The sequence below is a fragment of the Pelobates fuscus genome, chromosome 10, assembly GCF_036172605.1.
Source record: "Pelobates fuscus isolate aPelFus1 chromosome 10, aPelFus1.pri, whole genome shotgun sequence".
NCBI classification, from domain to species: Eukaryota; Metazoa; Chordata; class Amphibia; order Anura; family Pelobatidae; genus Pelobates; species Pelobates fuscus.
The window spans coordinates 102,548,469-102,561,266 of record NC_086326.1 but is presented as its reverse complement, the minus strand read 5'-3'; the positions used below and the strand labels follow the sequence as shown (position 1 = coordinate 102,561,266).

The 12,798-nt window shown below is 38.1% G+C and overlaps 1 protein-coding gene across 1 annotated transcript in view; it reads left to right on the top strand.

The window, feature by feature from the left end:
- WDFY4 (WDFY family member 4) overlaps nt 1–12,798 on the top strand; it is a 344,228-nt gene that overhangs the window by 319,953 nt on the left and 11,477 nt on the right. Inside the window, exons 57-60 of the mRNA XM_063434671.1 lie at nt 1,560–1,724; nt 7,765–7,944; nt 9,488–9,640; nt 11,144–11,192. Of these exons, the coding sequence (XP_063290741.1) occupies nt 1,560–1,724; nt 7,765–7,944; nt 9,488–9,640; nt 11,144–11,192 (547 nt within the window). The remainder of the gene's footprint in view (nt 1–1,559; nt 1,725–7,764; nt 7,945–9,487; nt 9,641–11,143; nt 11,193–12,798) is intronic.

Below are 12,798 nucleotides of genomic sequence, written 5' to 3'. Positions count from 1 at the left end.
ACCACTTCATTGAGCTGAAGTGGTCTGGGTGCCTATAGTGGTCCTTTAAGACAAGTTGGGGGTTATATATAATAGTGTTCTGTTCTGAAAAGTAGTCCAAAGTACTAAAGGTGGGGCAATCACCATGGAAACAAGTAGATCCAGCAGCCACATTCCTCTCCATTTACATATTTGCGCCACATACAGAACACACATTTTTTTTCTTTATTAGAAATGGAGAAATTAGGAGAGAGTGACAAGAACAATAAATAAATTAATGACCGCTAAGATATACTACGATAAAGAAATTGTGATGATAAATATTGCTAGTACATTCATTGAACATTTCTTCTTGATTTCGATCTCCAATTATACAGAAACCCCGCACACATATTCACACGCACTTTGTTTTACTTGTGTTGTAGGTAGTAAGAAGACAGCTAAATGCTCAACTATGTCTCACTATTACAATAACACATTTTATAAACTCATGACAACTTCACTTATGGCGATGGTGTGACATCATGGTTGCTATGGGAATTGGCTGGCACCTATGTAAAGTTGGAAGCTATTTTATTGCGCTGTGTGTGGTTTATATATTAGTGTGGAAAATGGTCTCTGGGTGCCAATATATCACTAGTAAATCTAAAATAAAATAACTGTGTTTTATTTATTTTTTTATATATTTATTTATTTTTGGAAAGTTGGCATCTGAATGTAAATCTCCTTAGTCTTGGATCCTTCAATGCCAAATTAGCTTTTCCTTAGGCAGTTTTGTTCAGATGATCCTTATGTTTTGTTTTATCTATTTATTTATAGAAACTAGCTAGTGCTATTCTAAGTGACATGAGCAAGGGTCAAAATCCATGCCCCTTTGTTACGCACGGACATCTTGAACTAGAGTTTTTATCCCATCTCATTTGCTACTCCATATTCTCCCTTTATCTGCAATTGTGTCAACTATTGTAGTCTCTTTACATTTCCCATACATATATAATCGTAATATCAGACCATATGGGACCTATGTGGAAAACTGCAAATATCGCTCTTTCCATGTCCTTTACCGATAGCGCCATGTTTAATGAATAATTACGATGTCTGCTCATGCTGCAATAGTTTGGAGAAAATAAAAAGACACCTTCAAACATGCTACAAAGGCACTCCATGCTAACTTTACCAAGCATATTTTACTACTTAACACATTTCGATTTTTACACAAGTACTTCCCATGTACAGAACAAACTACTTATGTTTATTCTTCATCTTCAATGTTGATGCATTGCCCCCTTGTCTACACCAACACAATACAGCACAGAGTGTAACCTGACTTCACAGTACATGCTTGTGCACTGCATTATAAATATACACTAATTTGTGTTATGAAGGATGCAAACTGCTTCTACTAAGATATGGTCTTATTAGTCATGAGAAAAAGCAATGTGCATACATTATTAAAAGATGGTGAAACAGTCATTCAGCCACATCATCAACATCCCTTGATTACACAGTCATGTAGCACAGGCCTAGGTGGAGCTGCAGTAGACTTGGCTGTAGTATCTCTTGTGTATTTTTTTTTACAGGTTTTGGCTGTGTGGGAACTGATGACACAGTGGGGATGGTGTCACGATGTCCTGTGCCCTTCACCAACCTTGGTCATTACTGCGATGAGTTCCTCTGTTCTCTGTGTATGGCATTTTATTGCCCCTGGATCAAGAGATGGAGAACCTGTGCTTCAGTTAAAAAAGGTAGTAACCGATTATAAACTCTCAACAAGCAAGAGTTTCAGTTATTTTACATGTTGAGTTTAAAAAAACAAACCAAAACACTCATATACTCGTTATCTTTACGATTAGATAATAGATAATGGGTTTAGCTATAGCATTTTTAATTCTCAATTTTGGACATGCAATCAAATTGAGCAAATACAGCATTGAGAAAATGAAAAAAAAATAATCTTCTTGAGCTAAAACATTGAACTTGGATGTTTTTGAAAAACTGACTGCTACACGTCTGATTTATGCCTGGTCCATCTTTACTGGGATACAATCTCATTTAAACATTTAATCAAGTTGTAAAATGTCTTTTTAGAAACATATATTGCACAATTTTATATAGTAATTGAATTATGCCAAAAGGGTATACATTGAGCTGACCATAGGTGACGTACCCAGGCAGAGAAAAGACAGCAATTATCGTTGCCTAATAAAAGTAAAGCCAAGCACACTGCACTGCTTATGTAAATAGATTAGTAATCAAAAAATATGTTGACTTAAGAGGGGCAAATAGTAGACTTATTTACCCTAAGTGCAAAATTGCTAAGCCTAAACTATGGTAGTCATATGGTTGCTGTATAACCTTAATCTTTAGAGAGAATTAACCTATCTGTGACACTGGAGCCGGAGGATGCTCAAGTTAGCTAAACCGCAACATGAAACAGATTAGCATAAATCAGTATAGATAAACCAATGTACAAACAAAGGATAATCATAAAGAAAAGAGAATTGTAAACAGGCATCTCACCTGTTGGAAACCATTTGCAATCAAGTCCTAAAAGAGGCCGTGGGTGAGAGGAGAATGTACCTTTTCATCAGACACTGATGGAAGCATGTTACCAATGTTTCAATTGTGCAGGGGTGATTGTCTTGAGCTGCTTGCAGAGGAGACCAGGTATAGAAACACTAATGTTTCAGATTATGTAATTAGCATGAATTGACAGCAATATAAGAGCAATGGGTGTCCCATCAATGAGGAATATTTGGGTTCTGCATGATTCTAATTATCAAAAAAGAAACTGGCGTCAGGTCAACATAGACTGACAAAGGTGTTGATAAAAAGTGAGAGCCTCCCATGGCCCCTCCGGCAGGTGGAGAGCGATAAACCCACGATAGCATTCTGCCGCAGGCCTATCACCTTATCCTATACACACCACCTTACCGAAGTAGAAGCACTCCCCCTAGGAGCAGGTGCACTCCTGCGTCATACATGTCATTGTCCATTGACAATGGTACAGGTGTTACTACTTTTCTTTGAGTTTCTCGTTCGTAACCCTTTAAAACTAAAGTTGACAGCCAGTAGCTGGACATACCGAGGAATACTGACAGGCATACAATATTGTTAAAGGACGTAAGTGGTGATTCTTAGGCAATCACTACACACAGGTCGAACTACTGCACCCTGTATGCTGTATATATGTCAATGGATGTGCATTATGTGATGTTCTCGATGTATGCGCATTATTTCCTGTCAACAAAAATAAAGAATAAAAAAAAAAAAAAAAGTGAGAGCCTGCAATTCAAAATGTTATTGGGTTTTGCTCTTTGATATGTTAAGGAGAGCAGTTTGTTGTTAAAACTCTGGATCTAGATATGCGTCTCAGATGGCGCTGGGTGTGGGCCGTTATTTGGGTAATCTTATAATGCTGTCCAGCAATATATTTTTAGCTTGCTTAGATGGCAGTATAGACGAAGACTCAATGAAAAGCAGAGGCAATTCTGCTGTTTCAACAGTGTCCACTATGTCCCTCACCTTTTAGACTGCATTTTATGTTTGCATTAACCATTGTGTCAGTGCGTTTAAAGTATCTTTGTCTTTAGCGTATAGAGATAAAAGCTGAGAATTAGATTTAGCTTGATGAATGAATACATATGTCCTGGATATTTTCTTTTGATACTTTGGTGTCATTAGTAAAAAAAATGTAGATCTTCCCTCATTGCTTTGTCAGCCGTGAATAGTTTGCATATTTCAGATATCATCACCTGCTGATCACCTTCATTTGAGTTAGTGTTAAGGTTTCCAGTGGCAAAGAATATTCAAAATCCCCCCCACCCTCCTGGAATGGGTGAGATAAGTATGTGTCTGGGGGGAACCCTTCTAAACCTCAGTTCTTGGCTGGGTAAGTATTGTTCTTTACATAGTAGGGTTTGGGTAATGCTGTTTATAAAAGTGTTCGGTACCACTTAGAATGTTATTTCTGTGTGCTGTTTACTCTAGGAGTGTTATTTCTTACTGCAAATGTTTGATCACCTACAAATCTGTACCACTAGGTAGTCCTAAGCTAATAGTTATTTTGAATAGGTCTTGAACTTCAAATAAAGCTTGTGAACAGCAAGGATGGGTGTATTCTCGGGTGAGGGTCATCCCTGTTTGTCCATTGCTGGCTTAGTAGAATGATTGGCTTCTCTGTATATGTTATAACTGAGCTAATGGATTAGCATCTGAGTGCTTGTGACTTTTTCGAGTCATGAGTTCCTATGGGCGAGGCCCGAGTGGTAAGTACTATGTCGTTCATTTATGAGAGCTATCTATATATATATATATATATATATATATATATATGTGTATGAGAGCTATCTATATATATATATATATATATATATATAATGGTTTTTTTTTACTTTTATATATATGTGTCCCTTATTGAAGGCCATTTTTGCAACCACTTTGTATATTTACTCTCTTTGCCCTGAAGGCGACAAGCCATTTTTTCATATTGGCTCGAGGTATCAATTCTGATTAGAACGTCAGTCAGTGTAGGGACTTGGGTTTGTTTCCATCTGTATGCAATTGCAGTTTTGTCCGCTTTGAAGCAGTTTATCACTACAAAGTTTGTGTCTTCAGATAGAGAGATGGGAAATATATGCAAGAAATAGCACTCTGGGTGCAAGGGGATATTGATTGTCAATGCCTCCTGAAAGAACTTCCTAATCTTCTGCCAGAATGGTATGATACAAGGGCAGTCCCAGAATATATGTTGTAATGATCCCAATTTACCTGTACATCTCCAGCAAGTGGCAGATGTGCCAGGATAGATGCGGGAGAGCTTTGCAGGTACCAAATACCAACGTATAACGATTTTGCAATAAGCCTTACAATGGGATAGGTTTCTAGAAGCCATTTTAGTTTTCATTTTTACTGTATCGATGCGTCCTAGCCACGACACCCCTCTATCTTCCCATGCCTTTAGCTGCAAATCTAGCTTATGTAGAAGTGGTACGTCATCCGCAAAGATAGCTATTTTCATCTCACCAGCGGGGGTATTAAGGCCTGTTATCTTTTCATGTTGTTTAATGTGCCTTACAGGTGGTTCTAGACAAAGTATAAAAATTAATGTGGAGAGTGGGCGGCCCTGCCTGGTGCCGTTAGTGATATGGAAGGGGCAGGATAGGAAGCCAGAATTGCATACTTTTTGCTGAGGGGCATGAGTACAGGGCCAATACGCTGTTCAGGAAGGCCAGCAGAAAACCCATCTTAGTCAATGCCTCACTCATATATGACCAATTCAGGCGATGAAACGCCAGTAATATGCCCTGTTGTTTGCTAGTATGTGCCCAGTTAATTTGATTTAGAAAGTGACGGGTATTATCTCCGGGTTGTCTAGAGGGAACGAATCCTGCTTGTTCTGGTGAGACCATATCTTGCAACATAGGTTTTAGACGAGCAGCTAGTAACTTTGTGTATAACTTAATATCCGCATTCAATAATGAGAGAGAACGTAGATTGGCACATTCCGTAGGTGCCTTACCCGGCTTGGGTAATGTAATTATATGGGATAATAACATCTCCTCTGGTATAGTTACCAAGTCTTTAATATGGTTGAAAGGTTTGGTGAGATGCAGTGCGAGTTGTGGAGATTAAGACTTATTTTTTGCTTGACTAGTGGCTCTGCTCCTACCTATTGCATACACTATATGGAGAAAAGTATGTGGACATCTGAACATCTTACCAATGTGAGCTTGTTAAACATCCCATTCCAAAATCATGGACCTTCATATGTAGTTAACAATCACTATTATGGGAAGGCTTTTCACAAGAATTTTGATTTTGTGTTTGTTGGAATTTGTTCCCATTCAGGCAAAAGGGTATTTGTGAGGTTAGACACTGGTCAAGAATTCCTGGCTCACAATCGGCTTGCCAGTTAATCTGAAAGAAGTTCAGTCGCACTACACCCGAGTTCCTCCACACCAAATTTATAAAATCATGCCTTTTTGGGCCTTACTTGTGCACATGGGTACAGTTAAGCCAGAGCAATAAAGGACTCCACAGTCCAGTAGCAGCTTTATGCCACTCCAGCTGACGCCTGACATTGCACATGGAACTCTTAAGTGAGCGATGGAACAGATGTGCACTGCATACTTCAGTACATGGTGCTCCTGCCATGTGAGTATTCCTTATCTACCACCTTGGGGCTGGACTGTTGTTGTTCCACTTCCACAACACTTCCACTTCACAATAACAGCACGGAGTACCTCTGCCCAATCAACTTCCTAACCGTTGGGGAGAGAGTCTAGAATGCTACAACTCCAGTCGCCGAGGTTTGACTGGGGTCTCTCTGGAGCTTTTCCACCCAACCAGGCTGCAGCTCTCCTTCCTGGCAAGAATTGTCCCTTCTGCCTATTCTGCTGCAGCCCCTCTTCCAGGCAGGTTTACACCTCTGCCTGCAATAGGATTTCTGTTGCCTTTACAAAGGCACTTGAGGCTCTCAGGCCTAGCTCTATTGATTTATCCCAGGGATAGAGTGATTGTGCAGCCAGCCAACAGGTCCGAAGACTGTCACTGGGATCCATAAAAATCCATACAGGACACCCAATTCCAAATGGGACTAACATACAAAGCTTTATTTTTACTAGGCACTAGCATATATTATAATTACATAAAGCTTATGGTGACACACTCAAATAAATATATAAAACCAAATAATGTGAAATGTGAATCTGAAAAGCATACAGGCACTCATAATAATATATAAATATATTAATAAAGGGATTGAGAAGACAATAACTAACATGAAATTTCTCTCCTGCCTGCAGAAACCATAATATGCAAATCTACCTGAATATGCAAATTAACAAGCCTTGCTATTTAGGTAGTGCATAATGCTCTTGCTACCAGCAGGTGGCGCTGTAAAGGCTCCATAGCCAAATGCACCTACTTGGTAGCAAGCATCAGCAGGACAGGAGAGCACACAGAACATATAACAATAAAAAAACAATACACACCCTGCATCTATGATGGGCACAGGGTGAGTTAGACAAAGCCATAGCCCAGGGTCCTACATAAAGTGTCCATATGAAACCTAGGGTAATGATGACAACAGTCACAGTCACTAAACCTTTTGGTATGACCCATTGTACTGCCAACGTTTGTCTATGGAGATTTCATGGTTATATGCTGGATGTTATGCACCTATTTGCAATGGGTAAGGTTGAAACACTTGAACTTAAAAATTAGTAGGCATGTCCAGATACATTTGGCCATAAAGTATATGCTACTTTCTCCTTCAATGCATTAACAGTAAGCATCCTAAAGGTATTTGGGTGTTTTCTTATTTTCGACTCATGTGTACTGGTTTTTACCTGCTACTCAATGGATACAATGGTTCTGCCATCCAGAAAAAGCACTTGACTGTGATGTAATAAAAATAAAAAACTGTATCATTTATTTTTGTGCCGGTTATAAAATAAGAGAAAGTGTAAAAAGTACAAAATGAGAAGGAAATCAGTAAGAATTGGAGAAATGTATGCTTGGAATTGATATGATAATAATACCAAAATGCAGGTAATGTACAATAAGAAATTAATTTTGCACCAACTGTACTCACATAATAGCTCAACGCAATGTATGTATGAACCACTACTGCACTTTGAGAATGTATGCAATGTTTGTACTTTTATAAACACATAACATACGGTGTACATTTTTCTCTTTTCAGAATCAGTGTGACATGTTGTAGCATTGATATTTATTTTTACTTAATTGTGGACTCATGCTGTGTTTTGCTGCCCTCAGATCCTGACAGGTCATGGCTCCGCAGTGCTCTGCGTCTGTGCGTCTGTGCAGTATGGAGTGCTGATCAGTGGCTCTGCAGATGGATCATGTGTTATTTGGGACTTGGACAAGCTGAAAAGTGTTCGATGGCTCCCAAAACACCCAGGGGAGGTGACGCGTATTACTATCAGTGACAGTACGGTGAGAATTGTATAAACTGTACACATAGCACTAACTGTGCTGCCAGAACCTATTGAGAAGGGTTACATGGACTAAAATAAGACATATTGGAACTGAATACACAGATATAATTGCTTTACACAAGGCAATAGGTGAAGATCAGTTACATGGATGTTTACATGACCTGTCATGTTCAACTAGTCTTGTGGCTAGGGTTTCATAAACTTAGTGATTTAACTCTTAAATGGCAGAAAAATCAACAGTTTGACTGCAGGACATAATATATACACCAAAACCATTTCATTACACTAAAATTGTTTTGTTGCTTGTAATGTCCCTTTAATTTAAGAAAACCCTAAATTTGCATTTTGGCAGGAACTGGTGGTAATACGGTCGCTCTCATGAAAGGAGACAGTATACCACATGTGAAATAGCCTGGGGTATATATTTTAGGGGGGTAAAATGTTTTATGGGGGCTTATTGTACCCACATATTTTAACTATGGCCCTGAAACCTCAAAAATATCAGACATCGTCACATAAAAGGGTCATTGCTGTTCTCGAGGGTTAAAATATAACACAAGTTGTGAATTTTTCCTACATCAGTTTTTTCATACAATAGGGTTAGAAAACGCGTATAACATCAGTGCAATACTTTGTGTGCGAGAGAGAAATTAAAAATTACCATAAAGTTAGAAGACACTTGTGTTAAAATACACAAATAAAAAACAATATGTGTATGTATGATACCTCAAATTATGTTACAATGGTATCCAGATATACTTATCTGATATAGTCAAAACGGCCTCTCAAGGTCGTAGCCCAGTTCCTGACCTTTTACAACATATATATAGACACAGAAGGAAATGAGATTCGGCTGTACATAATAGGATCGAAATTAATAATGCGCCAAAAAAAGGTGCCTGCCCCGATAAACTTGGGCGGCTGAACGCCTCCACTCTCCACTGGCACTCCAAGCGGACCAAAGTATGGAATGAGACTCCAATATAGGTAGGGTAAAATAAATATGCAGATTTATTGTAGAAAAAGGGCCATATACATTAGCCACATTAAATAAAATAAAACAGAAGGAAGGACCTTCCTTCTGTTTTATTTTATTTAATGTGGCTAATGTATATGGCCTTTTTCTACAATAAATCTGCATATTTATTTTACCCTACCTATATTGGAGTCTCATTCCATACTTTGGTCCGCTTGGAGTTCCAGTGGAGAGTGGAGGCGTTCAGCCGCCCAAGTTTATCGGGGCAGGCACCTTTTGTTGGCGCATTATTCGTTTCGATCCTATTATGTACAGCCGAATCTCATTTCCTTCTGTGTCTATATACTTGTGTTAAAATAGCTGAGTGAAATTGTAAAATATACATTAATATACCAGTTAGGAAAAATTTCGGAAATGGACTCGCACTTAGAGTTAAAAAATACTTTGGTCAGGAGTTAGAAGAAATCCAATACAGAAAGGTATAGAAAAGACCTACACCTAACTTCTGCTGAGCTAGATGGCTGCTCTCAGATGACATGCTATTCCCCCTTGTCTGTTTTTTTAGGGTTACATTGCTTCATATTGTGCTTCCACTCTTTACCTGTGGTCAGTGAATGGAGATCCATTGTCCTCTGTGAATGTAGGAAGTGACATTCTTAGCATCTGCTTTGCGGGTCTGAGCATGATCGTCACAGGATCAGAAAATGGAACAGTCAAGGTGAGATCATGAAACCATTCAAAGTCACTAGGTGTACCCAGATATCATATTGACACCACCATTATCATTTCCATTGGGTGTGGATTGTCAACTCGTCCATTCATGTCAAAATAAGTGTTCAAGCTGGACGTTTTAAACTTTAGATCCGGTCAATTAATCTCTCTTTAGGAATAAACAATATATAGCAAGTGCTTTACTTGTTCCTTATAAAAATGTGAAGATAATTAGATAAACCAAAATTAAGAAGAGTTACTGTCAGCCATATTACTAATTTGCATATTGCATATTTCTTTATACTCCTTGAAAGACTATTTTTCTGAACTATGCTAAACTATTGCACTATTTTTTTTTTTTTGTAGGGTTAGCCGGAGAGGGAGGAAGTGTTAGATGACACAGGGATGAATGTAGTATGTGTCTTTAATGTATGTTGAGTGTGCCAAGAATGGATTCCCATGTTTTGAGGAACTGAGTGTGGATATGACTGGTTTTGACTGGACTTTTGGAATAGGGAAATGGTTAGGAGATATAGGACGCAAGGTCCTGGTTGCGATTATTGTCAGAATTGCAAGCTAGATTATAGTTTATCTCAGGATTTAATATGTAAGTGGGCCTTTTCCATTGTCAAGAAGAGTTTACCATCTCCTCCCAATGCACAAGCTTTGTACTCGCATAGCTTGGGCATTGGGAGGAGATGGGAAACTCTTGGGAATAATACACTTTGCCTATGATGACCCAATGCTCGAGCTACAGATGACAGGATGTTCAGTCTGTTTAAAATTGGCTAACTTGGAACATGTCAGCTATTTCAAATAATATACTTTATCTGTATCCAATGCTTAGTGAATATACCCCTATACAAGAGCAGTAGAACATTGTGCAACAAGTGTTAGTGTTATATCCTGTATGTTTCTGCTGTTGACCTTATTTCCTGTTTCTCCCTTTGATCAAAACTGCATAGTAATGTGTAATTTAGAACTGCGTAGTAAATATCTTTAATTCTAAGTGCATATGCATATTAATTTTAACTGCATACTTATAGTGAAACATAGCTTTGAGCAAGGCCCGAACACGAAGATACAACTGCAAGCTTGCTATAGGTTAAGATATTAAGATAAGAAAGATGATTTTATTAGGATTGGATAATGCTTGTAAAGACCACCCCTGTTTCCTGCTGTATTTAACCTGTTACACAGCCCACTAAACGTGAGAAGTCACTTTGAACCTTGCATTGTCTTGTCTCGTTCATTGGGGCTCCTCACCATATGGTTTGGGGACAAGCAGAAATACATAGAGTTGCAAATTGATTCAAAAGACCATGGCAAGGGGAAATTCCTGACAGAGAAAATTCCTGACTATCAGTTATACACCTAGTAATTTTGTAATTCCTGTAATCTCTCTGCATTACATGACTGCTCCTTGTTAGCCATATCATACAGCTACAGAGTTTGTAAATATAACCAATGAAATATAAAATAATTAAAATTTCATTCTCTCCATCTCTAGCTATGGAAGATGGATCCTGCCGAAGCCCAGAAAGGAACTGGTTTAGAAGGTAATTTAATGTATTTCACCGAGCAAACCCCATGTTATCACGAGATTTAGAGATCAATGGATCCCTACCATTATAACTTACCTTTAATACAGGGAGATCAAACTGCTGCACACTAGATACTGTTGATCTACTCCTTAATTTTCTTACAGACTGAGGGAGACTCACAATAGTTTGACGATGCAGTTGGACACATGCATTTCCTTGTGACATCCAAATGCCAAAGCAGTGGCAGATATTATGACAGTAATATGATGCTGGAAAAACATATCATCAGTAAATAAATAGATAAACCAGAGTGGACTCGACTTTCTCAATTAAAACAGCAGTTGTTAAAGAAGTGATACTTCTGAAAGTAGTATTATTAGTGTATCATTATAATTATACTCTTCATTGTAGTGCAGGGTACCATGCTGTAACCCCAGTGTCTCAATTGTGCAAGGTTACATCACAGATACAGGTATGTTACTTGAGGCTATATCAATTAACTTATCTAGGAGAGCAAGACAATAGACACGTGAAGAAGTGTGGAAGACAAATATGCAACACAGACTATTGTTTTTTTGTTTTTTTTTTCATTTTGTCTAAGAAGGTTTGCTGATTGGTAGATATGGGCATCTTTGCATTATGACTAATAGGATCATTTTAGTGCATAAGTATGATAAGCTTTTCTCCACAAGTTCTGTAATTCTATTTTTGCTTGCCCAGCATAAAAATATTAAGAAACTAACTTTATTTCTTGAAGATTGGTCGCAGTAAGAAATGCTGCTTTCAGTCCAGATGTCCTTTGTAAAGCAGAGGACAATGAAACATTTTAAGTGGCCTGGAGGATCATCCAATGCATATTCTCCAATCAGTTTGTGATGAAAGCTTACTCATAAAGCCATAAAAGCTTTGATATTCTTCTTCAAGAAGATGAACACACTACTTACAAGACAGATAAATTAACCTATCCAATTGCTTATTAGATGATGATGTATCATGCCTTAATAATTTTGTAGAAAACAGTATTGGAGAGAATACCCGGAGGGCAGCAAAAATGATCAAGAAATATATGTTGCTGTTTTGGAAACCCCAAATCTTGCAGTCTTGAACATGGGGAACATTGTAGCAGAATAGCCATTCGTTGCTCAAGAACATCCATATTTAACGTAGTGATGGCATGTGCCTGTCGTCTTTGTGGAGCCTGAATTTGAATTAACTAGAGCTAAACTGAGCTCATTAGCAGTGTTTTCTGTGCTGTAAAACAAGTCTTAGGTCTTACAATAGGTGTTCCATCAAATTATATTCAGGATCACTGATGGAGGCTGGCAAGAAGCACCTCTGAAGTTAAACTGTGATATTTTGTGCACTGCTTATTAAGAAAAAATAAACTGCGACAGAGATACGTGGTGAAAGTAAATTACTCTCAAATGAACGTGAGCGTTACAGAGTCACTACGGAGAGTGGGCAAGCTTTTTTAGTTAAAACAATTTGAATCCACAAAAATATTTTATAGTAATGTAGCAACCTGGGAATACAGAGATGAGCACAAATTGAGTGTAAGTGTTTGCGCCAGCAAATATCATCTTTATTAAGCTGTCCTTAATGTCAAAATAAGTGTTCAAGC